The 25,312-nt window shown below is 48.4% G+C and overlaps 1 protein-coding gene across 1 annotated transcript in view; it reads right to left on the bottom strand.

Annotated features, from left to right (window-relative positions):
- Positions 1 to 859: 859 nt before the first annotated feature.
- ARFGAP3 (ADP ribosylation factor GTPase activating protein 3) overlaps positions 860 to 25,312 on the bottom strand; it is a 50,266-nt gene continuing 25,813 nt past the window's right edge. Inside the window, exons 10-16 of the mRNA XM_043440418.1 lie at positions 19,622 to 19,750; positions 18,597 to 18,719; positions 12,806 to 12,937; positions 8,816 to 8,939; positions 7,760 to 7,850; positions 3,156 to 3,277; positions 860 to 1,934 (exon numbers count right to left, since the gene is read on the bottom strand). Coding sequence (XP_043296353.1) covers positions 1,917 to 1,934; positions 3,156 to 3,277; positions 7,760 to 7,850; positions 8,816 to 8,939; positions 12,806 to 12,937; positions 18,597 to 18,719; positions 19,622 to 19,750 — 739 coding nt within the window. The 3' untranslated portion in view covers positions 860 to 1,916. The remainder of the gene's footprint in view (positions 1,935 to 3,155; positions 3,278 to 7,759; positions 7,851 to 8,815; positions 8,940 to 12,805; positions 12,938 to 18,596; positions 18,720 to 19,621; positions 19,751 to 25,312) is intronic.

The following is a 25,312-nucleotide window of genomic DNA, read 5'->3' as shown; positions in this document are numbered from 1 at the left end:
AATGGGACCATAACCTGCTTGGAGGGTCTCCTGGAGGTGGTCTGAGCCCTGGCCGGGGCCTGGAGCAGGGCTCACCCAGTGTGGGAGCATCTCATGAACTGTTATGGACTGTGTCTCCCTAGAGTTTAACATGACTGCATTTGGAGGTGGGGCCTTTAAGGAGGCAATTAAGCTTAAAGGGGCCCAGATCCCATAGGACTGGTGCTGTTATAATAAGAGGGAGAGACAGCAGGCGGCGGGTGGGGGTGGGGGGTGGCAACCATCTACAAGCCCACCCACGACGCCACCTTGATCCTGCACGTCTCGCTTTCAGAAGCATGAGAAAGTACATTCTGTTGTTTAAGCTGCCCTGGCTGTGGCACTGTGTTAGGGCGGCACCTTGCTAGGGCAGCGCCTTGGGCTTGAAAGTGCCACTCTGTACACCCTCGCTTTCAACAAGGGCTCCTGCCCTGCTCCTGCACTCTGGGCAACACCCCAGTGCAGGAAAGGCACACCTTGGGCCCCAGTCAAGTCGAGAAAGTCAAGAAAGTGGAAGTCGCTCAGTCGTGTCCGACTCTGCGACCCCATGGACTGCAGCCCACCAGGCTCCTCTGTCCATGGAAATCTCCAGGCAAGAGTACTAGAATGGGTAGCCATTTTCTCCTCCAGGGGATCTTCCCAACCCAGGGATCGAACCCAGGTCTCCCACATTGCAGGCAGATTCTTTACCGTCTGAACCACCAGGGAAGCCCCAGACCCACACAGAAAAACAGGCCCATCTGGAATTACATCCTAATCAAAGGCACACTAATGTTATACCATAAGCCCTGACTCTAGACTCATCACAAAAACTTATTAAAAAAAAAAGTAGGGAACGCAATCTGCTGCAACTGTTTATTATATTCAGAAGTCTACAAATTTGAGCTTTTAAGAAAAATTCACAAAATACTCAGTTGAAACCACATATCTGGTTCATCAAATTTCGAATATATTTTACTGTGCTGAACAATATATTCTAATGCTGTCTAAAACACAGCCAAATTATTTTTCATTCATTTGTACACTTTCTGTCATTTTTTGAAAACCAAGATTAAGATAAAAAATATTAAGAAAACTACCCAATTACAACTACTATTTCCCCATAAACTGAAATATTTTCTGTGGGTGTATCTTCTCACCTTATTCATTTTTTACTTCTGTACACCATATCGATTTATAAATGCACTTAGGGAGTTCTCATCTTTCATTTCTCATAAATTCAAACAGCGACACCTTGTCAAAGGATTAATTTGCTTGGCAATGCAGAAGCTTGGGCTGTTAAAAGCACTTACTGAAAATTATTTTAAAATTTATAGATCATATAAAACAAACAATTTCAAAGGGACAGACGTCTTCAGACATTATTTTGAAATTACCTTAAGATGTGGAAGTATCGATGAATCGATCTATCACATTAGACACCAGCTATTTTTGGTCTTTTATTTTTATTCTTTGTTCTCTTTTTAATGAAGCGTGTGTTGTAAGTTTTGTTTCTCCAGGCCCTTCTCGTATCAGCTGATTTGGGCAACCTTTAGCCCATGAGTCTCACTGTGCTGAGACACCCTCCCCTCCCCCAGTGAAGAGAGGCCAAGGAGCCCGTGACTCCAGACCTCCAGCTGTTAGAACCAAAGATTCCAAGGAAATAGAGCAGGGGTGTGCACGGATACGCCAGACGGAAGTAACACAAAACCAAGATTACAATGAAGTTTCTACTACATCAAAAACGAGAATTTCTCAAAAGAAATATTAAAAATCAGCCTTGAATACATATATACCACGAGAAAAAGTAGCAAAACAATCTGCCCAAAGCCAGCTGGTCTTCACTGCAGCCCGTGATGTGGTCACTGGTTCACGAAAAGAGGAATTTCTCCAGGAAACACGCACCGCCAACATCAGTGTTAAGAACCGTAGCGATCCTACAGAGAGAACCAACACGGAGTTCACCAGTGTCCGCATCGGTTCTGCATTCTCAGCATCACCGCAACGGATGCCTCAGTGACTGGAGCCCGCACCCGAGGAAGTGGGAACTGGAGCCCCTGGGTGGCGGGAAGGGCCGTGAGGGGCGCGAGGTCATGCGGTGAGCCCTCCGGGAGGCAGGTGTAATGGGGGGACAGAGGCACACATGTGGAGCGCGAACCCCGAAATTCTGGGTCAGCTGAGTAGTCTCACAGGAGCAGCTTAACCTCTGTGCCTCTGTTTCTTCATCTACAAAATGGGGATGATCATCTGTAAAGAGGGATGTCACCTCCTTGGAAGGACTGATGTGGGCTCAGCTGACCTAAGGGACATGAAAGAGCTCTGGGAATTCTAACCAAAGCTTGCGCCGACAACAGCCACTGGCCCAGGGCGGAGGAAGCCTCCACAGCAGGGGTGCCTCCCCAACCTGGAAGACCCCCCTTAGAGGCATCAGAGTTCACGTCTATCAGGTCCTGCTCTCTGTGGCTGTGTTTCCCGTTCCTAAGTGTCCTAAAATAACCTGATGTAAGCAGGAAGGTGAAAGGAATAGCCTTCAGATAATCAGAGCCGGCCTTAAAGTGTTATACACAAGTGTGTTCCACCCTTGCCTCATTTAAAAGATTGAAACACACAATCTAAAATCTCAACTTGGGGAATAGTTAAATAAATTACATGTATTTTTGCTCAATAAAATGTACTGAATAGCTTCCGAAGAATTTTGAATTACATGGAAGTGCTTATAACAAAACATTAGGAAGAAAAAGAGGATATAAAACCACATATACAATATAATCCTTTAACATTTTTCAACAGGTATGCATAGAAATCTAGAATTAAAATAGGATAAACCAAAATATTAATGAACGTTTTCCTTGGGAGGTGGCGTTATGGGCAATTTTTAACTTTGTTCTTAATATTTTTATTTTTTAATATAGGAGAAACGTAGGTAATGATCATGACAATTCCTGTAACAATTCCTCTGGAGTCATAAACTAGAAAATTTAAACAAATATGAAATTATAAGTTCTGGTTTTCATGATGTCCTGGGTTACACTGTAGCAAACACATAAATCGAAAATATAAAATCTAATTTTCTAGCAATTAAAGAGTGGTCCAAATCTCATTTTCAAAACTACGAACCCACCATCAAACTCAGTTACCATCGTCCCCATCTCACTGACCTGAATGGAAGTCATGACTCCGTTAGCAAAGACGGAGAGCTTTCCGGCAACCGACCTCACTCCCTGCTTGAACTGGGCCATGTCGGGGGCTGTGGGCAGCACACTGGTGAGGTTGTAGCTTCCTGCACGCAGAGCAGAGGCAGGCCTGTCACTGTCACTCCACCGCAGCAACCGCGCAGCCAGCGTCCAGGCACTGGGCAGCTTGGAGGACGTGCCCCCCCCCCCACTGCCCACGGGCAGCAGCTGTGGTTACGGGACAGGACCCGGGCGTGGGTTTCAGTGCCAGCCCCACCACGAACCAGCTGCAAGGCCCCACGGCGAGTGAGCACGCAGCACTAGGCCTTAGGACCGTCAGGGGTTCAAACACTGGCACTGACGCTTCCAAGCTGTGTGTCTTTGGAGAGATTCCTTACCCTCTGGGCCCCTGTGTCTTCCAGGCACTTAACACAAGACCTGACAGGAAGAACTCAGTATGTGGCAGATGGGTGGACATCAGTAGGCTTTTCAGGCTCAGCATCAGTTCCCCCTTCTGGTGAAAACCCTCCTCCCTTCTTTGGGAGGTCTCTCCCCTGATCCCCACCCCCTCAAACCACGTGTGGGCACGTGACCCACACCTGGCCAATCAGAGCCTTCCTGGGATTCCCGTCTACTCAAGGGAGGGGACTGTCCACTTGCTCTGGGGTTACTGGCGGGACAGTGAACTGCTGCAGCTGTCTGGGGCCAGGGCTGCCCCCTCCCCTCCAGACCTCAAGGAGGAGGAGGAGGAAGCCTATCTCAGAGCAAGAGAAGGAGGCTCACCCGGGCAGCTGGCCAGACAGGCAAGGCTCCTGACGGCCAGCTCCCAGGCAGAGGCTGACTCCTCACCCTCACCGAGGCCCGGGTCAGCTGGGTCTCTCTGCTGCCTAGGTTTTGGTTCATCCCAGCACAGACACACACACATGGCCACCAGCCCAAGTGACGTGCGTCTGAGTCATCACTCGTCGAGGGTCTCTGAGCCGACAGCTGGGCTTTGGTGGTGCGCTCCTGTCACTCAGCTGTGATCAGGCACTGGAGGGGTTCAGAGACTGAGTGACCCCAAACCTGAGGTCCCCCTGAGCCAGCCCAGCCGCCCTCAGCTCCACATGCCACCCGTCTACACCCGCCTGCCCCTTAAGCAGTAGAAACCAGGTCTCTTGCCAGGAACAAAACAGAAGCCACGCGTTTACCCTCCAGCACAGGGGCCACCGGGAGAGACCCTGTGTTTCCCACAGCACTGTTCCCATGCTGACCAGTGGGAGAGGGGCCCAAGGGCGGCTGCCTCTCCTGCTCTGCCTCCAGGTGACTTTTTAAAATTCAGTAGCCCTTTGCCGACGACTTCCCATGTGGCTCAGCTGGTAAAGAATCCGCCTGCAATGTGGGAGACCTGGGTTCGATCCCTGGGTTGGGAAGATCCCCTGGAGAAGGGAAAGGTTACCCACTCCAGCATTCTGGCCTAGAGAACTCCATGGACTATACAGTCCATGGGGTCACAAAGAGTCAGGTACAACTGAGCGACTTTCACTCACTTCACTTGCCGACGACAGAGCGGCAGTCTAACCCAAGGGTGGGACTTGGGTTTGAAACCCAGCGAGGCAGAGCTGCCAGCCTGTGGGATGAGTCTTAGGAGAAACAAAGAGCTCGTGGGAGACCCTGAGTGCAAAGGGCCCGAGTCATAGCTGCTCCGTGACGTCCAGAGGTCAGCGGAGGTGACCTCGGCACCAGCGCCTCCAGTTACAAGTTTCCAACTCAGCAGCGTTTAAAGGGGAGGGCAAGGTTGAGGCGGGAGGTTTAAGCTGGAACCAGAGCGCCTCGGGTGCACGGACATCCCTTCGCTCAGGCTGACGCGACTCCAGATTGTGCGGCAGAACCGGCCGGTGACCCCACCGCACAGCTGTGACGTGCGACACGCATGCTCAGCAAGTCGCCAGGCAAAACCGCCCGACGGCCGACTGAGGTCTGTGCTTTGGAGGCCAACAGACCCCAAGAGGCCAGGTTCCTGGGCTCGGCGAGCCAGAGCCAGGAGGACAGGGGAGGGTGGCTGAGGGGCCTCACGGGAGCCTCAAGATCCGGGGACGACAGCAAACACGCCGGCAGTCCCCATGTGATGCCGGGCAAGTGCGCATGGAGCCTGGACACAGGCGGCTGCAGTGCCCTGGCAGTCCCAAGGGGCCCTGTTCAGACTCAGATGATTGGAGTCATTTCTGGAAAGAAATACCCTAGAGGGCCAAGCTGGGTTTGCAGTTTCTTTTGTTCCAGCGCTGCGCTCACAAAGCTATCTCTGCTGTCACTGGTGCGCTGAGTGGCGACCTCTGAGGCGTGCCCGGCGACGGCAGGCCCAGCTGACCCTGCTCTAGGGTGATCGCGGTGGCTGCTTATGTGTGTTCCTCACCCAGTCCCTCCAAGATCCTGGAAGCGAACAGCGCCCCCAGAAATGCCAGTGTTAAACCACGCCCCCAGGAAGTACTTTTGCTTCACCAGGAGGCATTTCCAATCTGGAACTGTCTTCCCCTGACCTCCAAAGAGATTATAAAGGTGACTGTGATCCACCCCATGTGCCGATACTTCACAGATGGGGAAACAGTCTAAGATGAGGAACACAGAACATGCTCTTAAAACCAGCTTTTGCCCTTTGTTGAAATGCACTCTAAATAAAGGGGTAAATATTTAATGAGAGTTGTTCAATGCGCTCCCATTTAGAGCAGTTATTAAAGGCATCTGATGAGAGATGGGCAGATGAGAGGGGAGTTGTGGTCTGAACCATGTGGGGGGCTGGAATGGAGAGGGGAGTAGGCCCTTGGCCACTGGGGAGGGGCTGGGGTCCCTGGGCGGCCTCGCATAACCAGCGCACCCCCATCGTGACTGCGAGTCCTCAGGATGGGAGTTGTCTTGGACCCACAAGGGCCAAGAAAATTAATGGACCTTTGTTCTCTAAAAGGGGACAGGAAGGTAAACATAGACTGGCTGCAGCCGGCCTTCAACAATTGGAAAAGGCTGCTCATTTGATCTCTGAAGGCTTTTTTTTTTTAACAAACAATGTTTCAGAGTGAGACTTCCAGAAGCTTGAATTACAAAAACACATACAGCTGGGGGTGATTTTCAAACCTGATACATTCTCTGGCAGCCCTGCCTCTGTGCCAGGGCGCCTTTAAGGAGGCAGGCCTGACGCATGGGCCGGGCCAAGCACCCCTCTGCCGGGGGGTGGGGGGCTGTGGGGGGGCTGGCCCCACACAAGGAAATCTCCCGGAAGAGAGGCCGGGACACTGGAAGTTCACAGATGAGAATGCACCTTCTGCTGAGGCCAGAGGGCGGCCCTGCTCTGCCTGTCTCCGGATCGGTGCTTGGGGGGTGGACTTGGGGGACAGCTAGACCCCTCCCTCTCCCCTTTCGCCACAGCACAGCAGCCTGGCAGTGCCTGCTGCACCCCAAGAGCCACGGTGGCTCCTGAGACACCCACCAAACCTCATCACAGAAGGCCCAAGGCACTGGGGTCTCCCCCATGGCCTTCTCTGTTGAGGTGTTTCTCTCTGGGCTTCTCTGTGGCTGCAGGGCCGCCCGTGTGGGTCCCTCCCTGCCTGCGCCCAGCTCCTCCAGGGCTGGAAACGAGGGTGCAGGTGGTGCTGGGCCCCGAAGGCCTTGGAGAGCCCCCTCCCCCGGGCGCTCCTGCTGACGAGTGGGCTCCTGAAAGGACCTCAGAGGACCCTGCCCCTGGAAGGTTGGCTGTGACTCAAGAGAGACACTGGCCCTTCCCTGCCCCCAAGGCCTGACGGAGCAGGACAGGAGCAGACCGACAGCTCAGGGTCAGAGGCCCAAGCAGAGGCATGTGGTTCTCAATGTCCATGATGGGCCTGTGCGCTGAGGCTCACTACCTGGGGCGCCCAGACATCTCCTCATCCGGGTCTGGACCCTCCTCTCCGCCTCCCTGGTTCCAAAGCCCCATGTGACTCCAGGGAAGGCGGAGGCTGGTGGAGTCACCTGTTCCATCTGCCCTGCCTACTCCTGGGGCCTAGGAGTGGCCCCTGGGGGCCTGCCATGTCCAGATCCCAGGGGGCACTTGATAGAAAGTACCCCATTTATGCCCCAGTACATGCTTGTGAGGCGGGTATTACCCACCCACTTTACAGAGGAGAAGACTAAGGCCAAAGGCGACCTGAAATACTGCAGGACTCACAGTTAGGGAGTGGCTCACATCACACAAGAGCCCAGGGCTGTCCCCTCCAAGGCTGTGACGCCATACAAAGTAGATCTCATGTCCACACTGTGCTAGGAAACCCACCCATCCCCCCACACCCCTGCTGCCGTGACAACACTTCAGGAAGACAACTTCCTGAAACTGCAGGTAACTTTGGGGAGGTTGCTTAAATGTCATGACCTGACCTTTTCACATGCAAAGCCTGGAACAATAACTTCCGCTCTGCCTGACTTACAGGGGCTGTGTGTGTGTGTGTGCGTGTGTGCGTGCGCTCAGTCCCTAGGAGCATCAAATAAAGGCTGCCAACAGTCTTGGAAAGGTAAGAAGTCCTATGCAGAGAAGATGGAGGCGCAATGGAGACCAGCCTCATCGCCCACCCGCCTGCCCTGACGGTTACCTGCCGTCTGCTTCCTCTGCTCATCAAACAGGTCAGCTGAGCTGATGGAAGAACTTGCCGAAAGCCTCTCCAGCCGAGCCCTGGCTTCGTACTAGAGGACAGTAGCAAGAAAAGGAAAATCAGGCTCCAAAGTCATGAGCAATTCTGCAGAAAGGGTCACTGAGGAGCTATCACGGCGCTGGGGTTCCACAGTCACAAGCAGACAGATCAGTGTCCAAAGCCAGGCCAAGGACGGTCCCTGGGGGGAGCCCAGAGTGAGGGTGACAGTGAGCCTCTGTCACGGTGCTGCCGTCACCCAGCTGCCAGGAAAGGCTGCTCCACCAGCCTCTCTCCCAACAGCCTTGTTATCTGCTGACTGAACTTGAGTGTCGTCCACTTTAAGACAAGGCCGAGTTTAGGGGGTGGAGAACAACCAAGTGGCAGGTCTAAATACTCTCAAAATGCTGGTGGAATTTCTACTGTTACAAAATAAACTCAGTACACTTCAGGAAATAATTCTCTGCATTGTGCAAGAAGCCTAGTGATAACCTGCGTCGCTAAGAATTTCGTGTAAGCACACGACTACTTCACAAGGAGAAGGGACCTTTCAGGTTCCCCATTTCCATTTGAGTCTTACTGTTTAGCCAGACTCCACTGAGATAAGCTCATTAACATCTCTGAGAAAAGAGGCAACAATCTCTCTTCTGAAAATAAATATACCTACCTTCGAGAAACAGCTATATACTTCATTTAGCTATGGTTAAGAAAATTAGTAAGGAAATTACAGGTGTATCAAAAATTCCTGAAATTTATTCAAAAGATACTGCATGGATGGCTATTCAAAACACTGGGAAAGGAACAAGCGGCAGGTGTGACACAGCCCCTACCTCCCATACTCCTCTAGCTGGAGCAGCCGAGCGGGGCCGTTGGGCAGAAGGACGAGGGTTCGAGCCTGCCCTGGGGACAGGGGAGCCTTGCAGCCTGAGTCCACCTCACTTAGCACTCAGCACCTCCTCCCACGGCCCTGGCTTGCTTTCTACTCTGTGGGGACCACACAGAGCCTCTCTGGACACTTACATCAGCTTTGGCTTGCCTTCCAAAGTACATATCTGAGGAAATGGCTTTGACGTTGCCAAACTTCTTCTGGGCCTCATCTGTATTTTCAGCTGGCTCATAGTCCGGCTTGCGGCGAGTGGTAGGTCTACAGTTAGAAACAGCCAAAGCAGGAGTGACATCAGCAAGGTGGTGGAGCAGGAGTTTTTCACATTATTCCCCAGAGAACACTGGTGTGTGTGTGTGTATGTGTGTGTATAATTTGGTTGATAGAGCAGGAGTTTTTCACATTATCCCCCAGAGAACACTGGGGTGTGTGTGTGTGTGTGTGTGTGTGTGGGTATAATTTGGTTGATAGAGCGGGAGTTTTTCACATTATCCCCCAGAGAACACTGGGGTGTGTGTGTGTGTGTGTGTGTGTGTGTGTGTATAATTTGGTTGATATTTGTTTTTATTTATTTGGCTGCACCAGGTCTTAGTTGCAGCATGCGAGATCTAGCTCCCCAACCAGGGATTGAACCCACACCCTCAGCAATGAAAGCGCAGGGTCCTAACCACTGGTCTGCCAGAGAATTCCCGAGAACACTGGTTCCGACAATCACCCACAGATGAGCATGCCTTTGTGGGAGTCCAGGAGTCCAGCAGAGAGGTTCCAACACACTGCTGGAGCAAAAAAAAATCCAAGACTGGTCGCACTGAAGAGGGTAAGAGCAAGAGCGTCACTGTGCTCACATCACTCCTCCTCCAAGGCAGCGCGCTCAGTCCCTCCCCGAGGGAAAGGCACGAGGCGGGCGGGGGGGTGCCTGCTTTCCAAGGATGCCTCGGGCCTCCTCATCCACCCGGAAGACTGAGGGGATCTACATGGCTGAGGCGCTGGGAGGGGCTGCCAGGGCTGAGAACTCATCAAAGGCATGCGAATTCTACTAACCACTTCCTGGACTCCACGGGCAGGCCTGCTCACAAACCACTGGGTGCACTTTGCCTGTGGAGTCCCCAGTGGGCCCATGGGGGCCCTCCAGGGCTGACCCATGAACCCTCGCTCCCTGCACACGCCCTGGTAAGTGCGAGCCCATGCAGACAGCCTAACTCTGGGCTGGCAGAAAAGTGCACTGACTTCAACCTCCCAGGGCACCATCCTAGGGGAAGCAAGCAGGAGGCTCTCATCCCTGTGTGTGGGATGGAGAGAGGACAGGCCATCTTAAGACTTCACTCCCCAAAAGGGGTAAGCAGGGAGGAGAGAGTGCATCCACAGAAAAGGTCTGAGAACGCCCCAGCGTCTCCAGCAGGGCCGACGGTTGGTGGCATTTCTCATCCAAAGCTGAGCAGGAAAGACCGGAGGAAGTGATTCCTCCTTCAAATGCAAAGACAGCAACACAAGACTCCAAGAACAGGAAACGTGATATCACAAGAAGAAACAGTAATTTTCTAGTAACCAACTCCAAATAATTGCCTGACAAAGAATTCAAAATAATTGCTTTAAGGAAGCTGATCAACCTTCTAGCTTCAAGCACAAGCTGGAATCAAGACTGCTCAGGGGATATATCACTAACCTCAGATATGCAGATGACACCACCCTTATCGCAGAAAGCGAAGAGGAACTAAAGAGCCTCTTGATGAAAGTGAAAGGAGGAGAGTGAAAAAGCTGGCTTAAAACTCAACATTTAAAAAATGAAGGTCATGGCATCCGGTCCCATTACTTCATGGCAAATAGATGAGAAACAATGGAAACAGTGACAGACTTTATTTTCTTGGGCTATAAAATCACTGCAGAAGGTGACTGCAGTCATGAAATTAACATATGCTTGCTTCTTCAAAGAAAAGCTAAGACCAACCTAGACAGCATATTAAAAAGCAGAGACATTACTTTACTAACAAAGGTCCGTATAGTCAAAGGCTATGGTTTTTCCAGCAGTCACCCATGGATGTGAAAATTAAAGAAAGCTGTGTGCCGAAGAATTGATGCTTTTGAACTGTTGAGTTGGAGAGTCCCTTGGACTGAAAGGAGATAAAACCAGTCAATCCTAAAAGAAATCAGCCCTGAATATTTATTGGAAGGACTGATGCTGAAGCTGAAGCTCCAATACTTCGGCCACCTGATGCGAAGAACTGACTCATTGGAAAAGACCCTGATGCTGGGAAAGATTGACGGCAGGAGAAGGGGATGACAGAGGATGAGATGATTGGATTGCATCACCAACTCAATGGACATGAGTTTGAGCAAGCTCTGGGAGTTGGTGAAGGACAGGGAGGCCTGGCCTGCTGCAGCCCAGGGGGCCGCAAAGCGTCAGACAGAACTGAGTGACTCAACAACAACTCTCTGTCTATATACATACATACATATATATCTGAATCACTTTGGTGTACACCAGAAACTAACACCACATGGTAAATCAACTGTACTTCAATTAAAAAAAAAAAAGGAAAGAATATCTTGAAACAAATGAAAATGGAAACACTTAATGGGATACAGCAAAAGCAATACTAAGAGGGAAGTTTAAGGTCAACAGGTATATGAAAAGGTGATCAACATCACTAATCATCAGGGAAAGGCAAATCAACACCTCACACCTATTAGAATGGCCATTGTCAAGAAGATGTGAGATAAGTGTTGGTAAAGATTGGAGAACAGGGAAACTTTGTGCACCAGTGGTGGGAATGGAAATTAGTACAGCCGCATGGAAAACAGTACAGAAGTTCATCAGAAAGTTAAACATAGAACTGCCATCTGATCCCACTTCTGGGTATAAATCTGGAGGAAACAAAGTCGGTATCGTGAAGAGATTTCTGCAGCCCATGCTCATGGCCGAGGTTTTCACAGCAGTCAAGTCATGGAAACAATCTGCGTATCTGTCAGTGGGTGAATGGATAGAGAAAATATTATCCCACATACACAATGGGATAACATTCTGCTATAAAACAGAAGGAACCCCTGCCACTTACGACAATGGGGACGAACCTGGGGGACATCACATGAAGTCAGACAGAGAAAGACAGATACTGTATGTTCTCACTTGTGGGAAGAAATCTAAAATTTTTTTAAAAAGGTTGAACTCAAAGAAACAGAAACTAGAACAGTGGTTTCCAAGGCGGTGGGGGAAATGGGTAGATGCTGGTCAGAGGGTACAAACTCTTCATCATTTATAATAAGAAGGATAAGTTCTGGGGACCCAACATCCAGCACAGTGATTAGTTAATAACCTGGAGTGTTACTTGAACTACAGGAAGACAGCAGATCTGAAGTGTGCTCAGCACAAAGAACAAAAACAGCCAAAGTAGGTTAAACTAATTTGAGGTAAGGCAAATGTATTTCTCATTTATAATGTAAGCACATGCCATTTTACTTTTTAAAAAGCCAACAGCAGTAATTCTGTAAAGGGATTTTAGGGCACTTAAAAAAGCCTGTAAATCCTATTTAGAAAAAAATGAATAAATATCCAAACCACACAACATTTGAGGCATTCTGCTACTTAAAAGAGGCCTGTAATGTGACTTCAGTTCTACGGATCAAACACTGAGTTCTGAGCTGTGACGCAGCTGAAACAGTGTCCCACGTTACACAGGATGCAAATGAGTAGGGCGGCAGCACACCCCAGGCACCGAGGACAATCCCAGGTCACACTCCTGTCCCAACGTGCTAGGACTGCCCCCTACACTCCCAGCAGTTCCGTGGTTTGGACGACACGTTAGCCCTTCATTCATGAGCACCAGAAACTGGAGACAGTTCTTCGACAGGTAAATGGATAAACAGACTCAACGATAAAGAGGGATGAACACAGCAACACATGAGTCTCAAGCGCACTATGGAACGTTAGAGAAGTCTGTCTAACAAGGCCAGTTACTGCTCGACTCCAGTATACGACCTTCTGGGAAAGGCAAAGCTCTAAGTTCAGAAGACAGACCAGGATACAAAGAATATTCTTGAAATAGTATTCATTCATTTACTAGGGTTAGAGAATTTCCCTGGAGATGTGCGTGGAGTCACAGTTTACAGCCCCAGCCCTCTGGGGTCCATACCTGTCCGTATAGCCTGTGTTTTTCGGAATTGGGTCAGTGTCTTTGATGGTCTCTTTCTTCCAATAGGAATCTGAACTGTCATCCCAGCTAGAGAAAGAACTGCTCCTTAACTCCATGGGCTCGTCAAAGAACCTGTATGGGAGAGAGCAGAAGAGAGACTTTGGAGGACCTTACTGATGTCCACTCACATCGGGTACGTGGGGACTGCATTTCCCAGACCCCCTTGAAGCTGGGGGCGGCCGTGCAATCTGGCCAGCGCAACAGGAGCAGACACAAGGCCAGTCACTCCCAAGGCCTTTCAGGTGCCCAATCCTCTCTCCCCTCCCGAGTGGAAGGGGTCGTGTTTTCCAGGTGCTGTAGCTTCAGGCAGGTGACACCACCATCCACCTGGACAATCAAGGTGCCACCAGAAGGACAGATAATCTATATCCTTAGCTGACATTAGTCAACAAAGAAATAAATCATCACTGCGCTAAGCCCTTAAGATCTGGGGGGAGTATTTATCACTGCGGCATAACCTAGCCTATCCCAACAGCACAGGACATCCTTGAGGGTTACCCGACTATAGGCTGGTCATGAATAATCCTTCAGGAGGGCTTCCCTGATGGTTCAGTCGGTAAAAAATCTGCCTGCAAAAAAAAAAAGAAAAAAATCTGCCTGCAACGCAGGAGACCCAGGTTCAATCCCTGGGTGGAGAAGATCCCCTGGAGAAGGAAACGGTGACCCACTCCAGTATTCTTGCCTGGAAAACCCCGTGGAAAGAGGAGCCTGGCGGGCTACAGTCCATGGGGTTGCAAAGAGTCAGACACGACTTAGCGACTAAACCACCATCAATGATTTAAGGCCTGGAGAACTGACCCCATTCTAGGAGATCCTTGCTGGTAACCCTGCCATGTCAGCCCCGGATAAGACATCACTCCTAACAGAAACCACCACTCAGTGTATGTGATGCTAATTGGCTTCTTCCTGCAGTCAGATGCAGAGCTGCGACTGTTGGTCATGGGACCACCCTGCAGAAGCTCTCTCAGACTGGGGCTGGAAGTGGACTTGGTCGGTAGGCATCTCAGGGGGGACGCTGGCCTGCTGGGCCAGTTTACACTTCCATTAGCTGATCATCACTGAGCAGGGCGTGTCTCAGAGAGCAAAACTCAATGGCAGTTCCGGTCCTGTGTCGGGGGGAAAAAGATCTTTGACGGAGAGCAGCAGGCTTTGGCTGGGACAGGACAGAAATAGATTGGTGAGGTAGACAAGCCAGAGACATACTCAGAAGTGACTGGGCCATATCAGAATTTGTGACAGCTTAGGATGGAAGAAAAACCCAGCCAGACCCGCACTCCTTATAAAGGCGGTTCAAGAAGTTCAGAAGAGAGACTCAGATTCTAGTGCTTAGGTCTCAGGAAAGGAAGGAGGCTGAAGGAGGATGCAGAGACTTTAGAGAAGTTGCCAAGATGTTTCTGGAGGGTAAGAACAGAAGCACACAGGAGACAAGTGAGGGCCAAACTCCGAGGGCAGGAGTCACTCAGTGATGAGCTGAGATGGGAGGGTGGTGCTGGAATAAAACTAAACGTACTGTTTTTTTCTTGCAGGAAACAAACAAACAAAGGAGGGGGGAATAAACCTGCTGTTTGAAGCAGATGGTATGGCCTTATATGAATGATAGAAGAAAAAGCAGAATTTCCAAACGTAGTTTCCGCGTTCTCTGGCAAGGAGGTAATTAACAACAAATCTTGTTACACCAGCCTTCTCTCTCCAGAAAGGAAAACCTGCTGTGTTCAAAGCGTATCTGGATTTCAGCTAGAAACTCAACCAACCCCTCCTCACCTGGAAAGTTCCCTACAAATGTTCGAGGACATATTAGTGAGGGTCCCAGTGAAAGAACGAAGATGGATCCAATGAGGAATTTAAAACTATTTAATAAACATCTATGAGGGGCCAGGCCCTGGCTGAGTGAGTAGACACGCTCAGTCCCCACCAGGATGGGGCTGGCCGATCTGAGCTCAGAAACCCAGGGCGACAACGTGGAAGCCCAAGGCAGTGTTTCTCGGGGAGCTGCCCTGGGACTGAAGGACCAGGAACGCGGAGGGGCTGCATGGTCCCCCGGAGGCTCTGGGCTTGGGGTTGGGGGTGAGCACTGAATGGCGGTGGGTAGAACGTCCAGGCCCTTTGCAAGTCTTAGGTACTGGGACTCAGGGTTTTTCAAATTTAGTGTCACTCTAAGGAAATGTTCTTCATCCACATAAGCCAAAGTGCTTATCCTGGAATGTAGGGGCATCAGTTTTTGTTGTTGTTTTTTTTAAATGGCTGGATAACTCAAGAATCAGAAGGAGAGAGAAAGCCATTCTGCTAGCACCCTGCTGATCAGCCACTAGACCATGTTCTCTACCGTGTTCTCCAAGCTGCGGAGCGGGTGGGAGGCAGGGAGGGTGGCGGGGGCTCTTCCCACGGTTCACCAGCAAGGCTCTGAGTTCTGACCCAGTGCACACAGTGTGGGAAGCAGGTAGCCACTTGCTGGGGGAGGACGGGGTGACAGAACCCACTGATGGCTGTGAAGCACCTGCCCTTCCTCAGAAACACAAGTCTCCCCGGATCCCCAAGGCCTTATTGACCTTTTTTTTTTTGGCCACATGATTTAAGGGATCTCAGCTCCCCAGGCAAGGACTGAACCCAGGGCCACGGCAGTGAAAGTGCTGAGTCCTAGCCACTGGATCGCCAGGGAACTGCTTTTATTGATTTTCTAATGTTTTGATTTCTAGATCCCAATTCTTAATGCTTTTCACTTATGTTTTTTCCCTCTCACTCTGGTTTCACTCAACCTGAAAACTTTCCTTACATAGGCTTCCCCGGGGGCACTAGTGGTAAAGAACCTGCCAACACAGGAGACGTTGGTTGGATCCTTACTCAATTTAGGATTTACAGCTGTAGACAGCTGCCTCTTCCACTGAAGGCCATGCTGGCTTTGTAAGGCTGAACAAATTGTTCTAGTTTCATTATTTTGTACTCAATATATAATTACATTGTTTATATCCTGGAAATAATGGAACTCAAAAGGAAAAAAAAAAAAAAAAGCCCAAAGATACGGCTGGTCTCATTTTTAATAGAAACAGCACTCTTTCATAATTCAATAGTATTCAAGTTCTAATGGGCTAATGAATAATTTGGAAGCAGTGAGAGCTCTTCATGGAAATGCCTGCTTTCCCAGAGGCCATGTGTACCCGACTTCATCTGCCAAAGTGAGGACTGTTCTACCTGCAGCGGTTACGAGCAAGGAGGACCAGCACTGATGTTCCCATCCGACAAGCTGCAGGTGAAGACAAACAATACACCAAGGCCTCTGGCAGGAATCCAGCCAGTGTGGTCAATATAAAAACACCATCTGCTCCCCAGTTTCAAACCATAAATAATTGTTCCGTAGCAACGGAGGCCTTTCGGGCTGACTCTTTGGACTAAGCTTTTGGAGAGGGAGGCCGATGGGATTCCCGAAGCTCCTGATGGGTGGACAGAGCCCCCCAGGAAGGAGCCCGGCAGCGGCCTGGAGCGGGCAAGGCTCCCCAACAGCTTCCCTGGGCACATCCTCAGTCGCAGCCGCCTCTCCTTCCAACTCCGCACCACTGGTGGAGCTGGAACCCTACGCTCTCGGCAGGAGCTGTAATGATCGGTGAAAGAATCATACAGGCTTTTGTGGAGAAGCCAGGTGGGTGAGCACAGACCCTGCACCACCAGGAGCTTTCCCGACACAGACATACTCCCTCATCTAAAGTGACCTGACACGTAGGCAGCCTTCAAATCAAGTTAGAGATTTAACTCTATCCTGTAGAAAATGTATTTATCTAAAAGGCATGGTTTGGGGGACTTCCCTGGCGGTCCAGTGGCTAAGACTCCGCAATCCCAATGCAGGGGGCCTGGGTTCGATCCCTGCTCGGGGAACTAGATCCCGCATGCCACAATTATTAATAAAAGATCCTGCAAGCTGCAACTAAGACCTGGCACTGCCAAATTAATTAATTAATTATTTTAAAAAGGCATGATTTGGGAGTTACCTCCAATTAACCTGAAACACAGGTTACTCACAGGAAAACTGAAAGTGAAAGCCGCTCAGTTGAGTCCGACTCTTTGCAAACCCATGGAATATACAGTCCACGGAATTCTCCAGGCCAGGATACTGGAGTGGGTAGCCTTTCCCTTCTCCAGGGGATCTTCCCAACCCAGGAATCAAACCAGGGTCTCCTGCATTGCAGGCAGATTCTTTACCAGCTGAACCACAAGGGAAGCCCAAGAATACTGGAGTGGGTAGCCTATCCCTTTTCCATCGGATCTTTCCGAGCCAGGAATCGAACTGAGGTCTCCTGCGTTGCAGGCGGATTCTTTACCAACTGAGCTATCAGGGAAGCCTGAGAGGCAAACATAAAACCACCCTGTCTCTGAAAGTACTGATGGGGAATACATCTAAACTACTTATTTTCTGGTAAAAATCTGGACTTGAAGCAATTTGAAGTGATGCTAGGTGAATGATTTAAAGACAGTTCTCTGTATTACAATTCCTTACCTGTGAACTTTGATAGGAGAATACAGAATTTCAGAATTAGAGCCTAATTAGTTAACACACATTTCTATCTGTTATGCATATGGAACTGCTTCTAAGCCTGTGTAATTGCCAGACGACAGTGATACCCTCTGAGATTTGAGTGAGGGTGTCTCCTCTAAGGACTGCCCATACTAACGGGTACACGGTCGATCTCCCCAAACCCCAAAACTGAAGGCGGCCCTCCACATGGCTAATTTAAGTATATAACAGTAATTAAGCATTCAGACTGAGTCATGTGTCTCTTGAACTGAGTTTCTATATAAAAATAACAGCTAAAAAATAAGAGCTAAACAATGCTCTGTGTGCATTCATTCATTTAACCCTCACACTGCCCTGAGAAGCTGACACTGCTGGTGTCCCTAGCTTACAGATAAGAGGCTGTGGCACAGGGAGGTTGGACAGGTCAGCCGAGGTCACACGGTCATGAAGTGGCAGGGCCAGGACTCAAGTCCAGGCCGCCCGGCTTCCCAGCTGGTGCCCACCTCCTGACAGCCCAGGTTTACTTGGGGGCTGTACAGCAGGCCTCCCTCAGATGCTGATCAGGTTCTTGGAAGAACCGCACAGAGCGAGTCAGTTCAAGTTAAACTTGTTCTCCGTCTCTGCGGGCAGCTTGAACCTGAAGCACGGCCTCTCCACGGTCGGCTTCACACTGGAGTTAGGTAACCTGTCCGTGTCGGAGGGTGAGGGCTGAAGGATGGGGCCTAGGCTTTATCCTGGGAACCCCTCAGAGGGCAACAGTGCTTTTCATTCATACATAAACACACACAAAGAGCATTCATTTAATATTCTATATCCTGCCAATCAGGGACTCCAGAAGCCGGCGGTATGAAAACAAAAGAATCTGCTAAAGGCGCAGCTGGGAAACATTCCAACTGTTGGAATAAGACTAAATGACTTAACATATATCTTTGGGGTTTTGCGTATTTCTCCAATTTCACATTTTAGATAAATATAGCTTCCCCACCTCTGATTTTAATTCCTGGCTGCTGATTTTATTTTCAAACATTTCAAAGTTAGCAAATATCATCCACTAAAGAAGGGGACCCCAATTTTTCTCCAAAGGACATCCTTGACTCCAGCCAAAGCTTTTAAAAACAATGAAGTAAACTTATTTGTATTTGTTCCTGATGTAAAAAAAAGAAAAACTAGTAAGTCTATCGATTGCTGCTTTTCAAAACAATATTTTCAGGATGATTTTTAACAGATTACCTGGAGCTGGATGTAAAATATGAGTCGTCACTGTCATCACCATACTTTTTTCTCGGTTTTGCTGTGACTGGCGTTTCCTGTTCAATGGTCTGCATGTCTGAAGTCACTGAATGTGAAATACCACTTGAGAAAATAGAGAATAAGATGGAAAAAAAAGAATATTAGTTCATGAAGATACATGTGTTCACCAAAGAATGCCTATAATTTATTCTCTCAACAAAAATATAGTTTATTCAGGGGGTTACAAACATGAACAATAGAAAAATATTTTTGTGGTACAAGTGCTAAAAAATACTGGACCTTAGTGGGGACTGTAACTAATTATACAAAATACAGTCACATGTGAAAGTTATGTTTATGGCATCCATTTAATGACAATCAGACCTATTTCATTTTATTTAATAATCAAATTTGGAACTTTTTGTGCTGGAGTAAACACAGTTGTCCCTTGGTATCTGAGGGGGACTGGTTCTATGACCCCAGCCAACAAAAGCAATCCTCAGGGACACATAATTTTTCAAGGCAGAGGCCTGATGTGTCCTCCTTTGCTTGGCAAAGTAAGGAAGCTATCCTTCTCTACTTCACCCCCCCAAAAATCCTTACTATTCCTTTGTATTTTAAATCATGTCTAGTTACTAATAACACCAAATTCAATGTAAGGGCTACATCTGTTGCTATTTAGTTGCTAAGTGCCGTCTCTTTGCTGATCCCATGGAAATGCAATATAAATAATCATAAATGCAATGTAAATACTATGTAAATCATTGTCCTTAAGTATGGTATGTACAGAAAATTTGTTTTGCTTTCTGGAATTCTCCCTATCCCAATATATTCAAATCCCCGATTGGCTGAATCTGCAAAGGCAGAAGCCCTAGATAGACAGCGCTGCGGGCCGACTGCATTAGATCACAACTGAAGGACGTGAGCAAGGAGAAGACGCTTCTGAAGTGGAAACTAACAGGGAAAGTCCACGCGAGGTCAGCAAACTAGCTTAACTTACGAAACCCAAGAAAGCAGAGTCTTACCTTCTGCTATTTCCGAATCCCATGCCAAGTCTCTCTGATTCTGCCTTTTTCTTGCCACTCATGTTCATCTTTTCATCTTTCTTCATCTGAATTTCAAGATCTTTATAGGCTAATCGTAATGATGAAACACTGCCAGAAAAACCAAATGCTACTTAACTTAGCGCTAATTCTGTGCTCTTAAGTTAAAATACCAAGAATGTTAAACATGTCACATGCTTTTATCTTGCTGCAACTTTCCATGATTAATGATGATAAAAGCAAGCTGGCATTTTTTGGGTAAAGATCTCTTTCGAGTAGATGCTCATGAGAAGGTGCATGAGTTTACAGCTAATTTTTGGTTGCTGCTGAATCTAATTGCTGTTCTAGCTTATATTACTTACTGTATCATAATATGTCACAACATAATAAATACTTAAATTACTTCTATAAAGGATAGTAAAATGCAGATTTTTTTTTAAACTATACTTCCACATTATGTAACAAAAGTATGAGATTAGTCTCACTGGTTTGTTCTGGTTTAAGATTATATATATGTGTGTGTGTGTGTTGTGTTGGGCTTAGTCGCTCAGTCAAGTCCAACTCTTTCTGAATCCATGGACTGTGGCCTACCAGGCTCCTCTGTGCACGGGATTCTCCAGGCAAGAATACTGGAGTGGGTTGCCATGCCCTCCTCCGGGGGATCTTCCCAACCCAGGGATCAAACCCAGGTCTCCAGCATTGTAGGCAGATTCTTTACCATCTGAGCCACCAGGGAAGCCCAAGAATACTGGGGTGGGGAGCCCATCCCTTTTCCAGGGATCTTTCCAACCCAGGGATCAAAACCGAATTGCAGGCGGATTCTTTACTGGCTGAGCTACCAGGGAAGTCCAAATATATAGGGAATTGCTCCAATATTCTTGCCTGGAGAATTCCATGGACAGAGGAGACTGGAGGGCTACAGTCCATGGGGTGCAAAGAGTCGGACCCGACTGAGCGACTAACACTTTCACTTTTCATATATATATAAATATATTTGACTTAACAGGTAAATTAAGAAGGGATTACTGCATTGCAAAAGGATTCTTCAGTTTACAAGAAAATTTCCCATAGGGTCTCTCTCTTTTAAAAAATTTTATTTGGCTGCAACGGGGCTTAGTTGTGGCACATAGGATCTTTAGTTGTGGCATGTGGGATCTAGTTCCCTGACCAGGGATCGAACCCAGGCTGCCTAGCATTGAGAGCATGGAGTCTCAGCCACTGGACCACTAGGGAGGCTCCCCATAAGGTCTCTTTATGGAACCAGGCTCTGAGAACACTCAAAATGGAGCTGTCATTCTTCAGTCAATAGTTTCCTCTGCACCACCAGTCAGATACCCATCACCTATCTATCAAATACTTGTGACAAATGATGCACCCAGTGTGGGGGAGGGAGGAGAGATGAATAAAACACTGTCCCTTACGCTTACGTTTCCAAAAATGCTATAGATACTTAATTTCTTCTGAAGAAAACCAGGCCTATATTATCAAGGGTATATTATTATATTAGCAAATAGCAACAAAATTTCAGGGACTTGAAAAATGATATATGTACATTATCAGGATTTCTAAGATATTATCCATTTTATAAAATTATATAAAATGTCACAAATCCCTCATGAGAAAGGTACTATATAAACTCCCTAATAATATAAATACATTTCTCTGTAGTGAAAGGAAGTGATAACAATTTCTTACTAGGAGAAAATAACCTCACTTTTGCTGTTTCCCTTCTTAATGAGTCAAGCAGGATTTCTATTCTGTTTTCTGCTCTTGCTTATATATATGCTTCTCCCGCTAGGCGTTTCTTTACAGCAAGAACATGCTTTGTATACCTGGACTTTAACAGAACCTGGCATTAAAGAAATGGATGCCTTCATTCTTTATATGTATTTGATTTGGTGGTGCCAGGTCTCAGTAGCAGCACGCAGGATCAGCAGTTGCAACATGTGAATTCTTAGTTGCAGCGTGTGGGATCCAGTTCTCTGACCAGGGATTGAACTCAGGCCCCCTTCATTGGCAACTTGGAGTCTTAACCACTGGACCGCCAGGAAAGTCCCTCTGTTTTGTTTTAATGTGGCCATTTGTTTTCTTTATTGCTATTCCTTCAGATCAGGTAATGGTAATACATCTACTGTTCCCCCCCAAATTGTGCTTGAAAGAGGAAAATAAGCAATCTTCTTTCAAGTATAATTTTTGGGGGAAAACAGTAAAATGAAGTGAAGTCGCTCAGTCGTGTCCGACTCTTTGTGACCCCATGGACTGTAGCCTACTGGGTTCCCCCATCCATGGGATTTTCCGGGCAAGGGTACTGGAGTGGGTTGCCATTTCCTTCTCCAGAGGATCTTCCTGACCCAGGGATTGAACCCAGGTCTCCCGCATTGCAGGCAGACGCTTTACCCTCTGAGCCACTAGTAGATCTGTTTAAAATCACAAAAAGCTACAACTGTGGTAACAGAGTCTTCTGGAGATGAATGGATGGGGATGAAGAATTTCAAGAGAGTGTGAGATGAGGAAGTTTTCCCTTTTGGGGTACCTGCCGCGGAATTGGCTGTATCGCTCATTAAAAGCATGCACTTTAACATGCAGGCCCTGGAAGCACTAACAGAATAAAGACGCTGGGGCTCTGCACTTCTCAGACCTGCAGGAGCCCTTCCAGGACCAGCTTGGAGGAGGGCTGGCCACGTCCTCCAGACTCAGGGAGAGCCCAGGAGCAGCTCCAGCGTCATCTCCGCCTCCTCTTACTCTCCTACCAGCTGTACACACAGACATCTCTGAGGACGAAACGCCCAGAAGGATGAGGCTGCTGCACGGATAGTTTAGTTCACACTCAGAACACACAGGAATCAATACTGCTCCTGACAGCTGATTGAAATAACTTTATGTACAGCCATTTTAAAAAATGAAGTTGCAGAAGACTAACATAAAGCGCGAGCACTCTTGGGGACTTCCCTGGTGGTCCAGGGGCTAAGACTCTGCACTTCTAATGCAGGGGGCCTGGGTTCGATCTCCGGTTGAGGAACTAAGATCCCACACTGCCGCAGCTAAGACCCAGTGCAGCCAAATAAATACATTGTTGTTTAGCCGCTAAATTGTGTCCAACTGTTTTGTGACCCCAAGGGCTGTAGCCCGCCAGGCTCCTCTGTCCATGGGATTCTCTAGGCAAGAATACTGGAGTGGGTTGCCATTTCCTTCTCTGGGAGATCTTCCAGACCCAGGGATTGAACCTGCATCTCCTGCATTGCAGGAGGATTCTTTACCACTGAGCCACCAGGAAAGCCCCCAGTAAATAAGTAAATATTAAAAAGTAAATAAATAAACAAAGCCTGGACACTTCTCACAGCTGGCACAGCACTGGTTCGGTGAAACTGAGCTGTGATGCGTCTGAGTGGCAGGGCGGTGGTCAGGGCCTGGGCTGCAGCTGTTCTGAACAAAGGGATTCATTGGGTTCCCAAGTCCAGTTCATAAACACCCCATGATCTGCATCTTCGCATTTATGCTCTATCGAGCAGTCCTGATTAAGGCTGGTACTGTCTCTAACATTAACGCACTAGTCTCTGTCCCCCTGACCTGCAGGGAGGGGACTGCTGCTTTCTAATTCCCCGTCTCCTGTTCTGATCAGGCAACAGTTTTACCAGTTCCCTGAGAAAACCTCACGCACGAGTGATCTGCATGGAGTCCACTCCCAAACACACTCAGATTTAACTTTCCGCCTTTCTCAGTGTTAAGAAACCTAGCTAAGTCAGAGACATCAAAGTGAAGTCTGTGACAACTTAGAGTGAATCTTACACAGAGCATCTCAAATCACTCAATATGCCAGCAAATTTGGAAAACTCAGCAGTGGCCACAGGACTGGGAAAGGTCAGTTTTCATTCCAATCCCAAAGAAAGGCAATGACAAAGAATGTTCAAACTACCACACAGTTGCACTCATCTCACACACTAGCAAAGTAATGCTCAAAATTCTCCAAGCCAGGCTTTAACAGTACGTGAACTGAGAACTTCCAGACATTCAAGTAGGATTTAGAAAAGGCAGAGGAATCAGAGATCAAATTGCCAACATCCACTGGATCATAGAAAAAGCAAGAGAATTCCAGAAAAACATCTACTTCTGCCTCATTGACTACACTAAAGACTTCGGCTGTGTGGATCACAACAAACTGTCGTGTCCAACTCTTTGTGACCCCATGGACTGTAGCCTGCTAGGGGGATTCTCCAGGCAAGAATGGGTTGCCATGCCCTTCTCCTGTGGATTTTCCCAACCTAGAGACTGAACCCAGGTCTCACGCATTCCAGGTGTATTCTTGACCATCTGAGCCACCAGTGAAGCCCCTTTGACATCTCAAATCACATTTAACCTAAATACAGTTTAGTGCTGCCCCCTAGGTGCTGTGAGTTAAATGACAATGAGGAGTAACCACCCATTTCAAATGATCCAGGCTTATCATAAGAAGTCCACTGAACAAGGGCATCCCTGATAGCTCAGTTCGTAAAGAATCTGCCCACAATGCAGGAGACCCTGGTTTGATTCCTGGGTCGGGAAGATCCCCTGGAGAAGGGATAGGCTACCCACTCCAGTATTCTTGGGCTTCCCTCGTGGCTCAGCTCACTGTAGAGTTAGCTACCATCTGAAGCTTTGTTCTTGGAGAAGGAAATGGCACCCCACTCCAGTACTCTTGCCTGGAAAATCCCATGGACGGAGGAGCCTGGTAGGCTATAGTCCATGGGGTCGCAAAGAGTCGGACACAACTGAGTGACTTCACCTTCACTGAGCAAACTGTGAGTGTGAATAGCAAGAAACTACACTGATTGGGCACCTACTAAGTGCCAGGCATTGTCTGATGCACTCTAATGAGCACTAACTAGATGAACCTCTAACAATCTTGTAAGTAGCAGTATTTTCTTCATTATACAGCCTGTAGTAAGGAAGCCACGCTAAAAGAGATAGGGGATTCCCTGGTGGTTCAGATCGTAAAGAATCTGCCTGCAATGCGGGAGACCCAGGTTCAGTCCCTGAGTCGGGAAGATCCCCTGGAGGAGGGCATGGCAACCCACTCCCGTGTTCTTGCCTGGAGAATTCCCACGGACAGAGGAGCCTGGTGGGCTGCAGTCCATGTGATCACAAAGACTCAGACACGACTGAGTGACTAACACACACACACAAGAGATACACATGACAAGAGAAAATACCATACAAATAAAATACACATGTGTACAAAACAGGAATCCAGGACGCCTTTCCTCCCTTCTCTCCTTACGACCCTGGATCCTTATGCCAGTCACCAGTCCTTTCCAGGTAGCCATGTGTCCCTTCTGTTTTCAACGCAATGACATCCTCTCAAGAACCTTAAGGAGCTACCTAAAACAAGTCTCTGGGCTGGGCTCCTGGCTTCCAGGTTTCCCCCCATTCTTTCTGCCCTGGATATCACGACCAAACACACTTTCCAAAACATACCCCTGCCTCATGGCACTCTCCTCAGATGTGATGTAGACCCCCCGGCTGGTCTGACTTCAGGGTGACCCACGCCATCATTCCAATGTCTCCAATCCAGGCAGGACCCCATAGCCACTGTCAGATTCCCTCTTCCTCATCCTCGTAGGCTATTCCTTCCTCCCTATCTCTGCCACCACCCCCAAGTCTGCCTCTGAGACCTCTTCACGATCCAGGCTCAGCACC

Source organism: Cervus canadensis, chromosome 21 (genome assembly GCF_019320065.1).
Source record: "Cervus canadensis isolate Bull #8, Minnesota chromosome 21, ASM1932006v1, whole genome shotgun sequence".
Lineage (NCBI taxonomy): Eukaryota > Metazoa > Chordata > Mammalia > Artiodactyla > Cervidae > Cervus > Cervus canadensis.
This window is presented reverse-complemented; position numbering and strand designations above follow the sequence as displayed.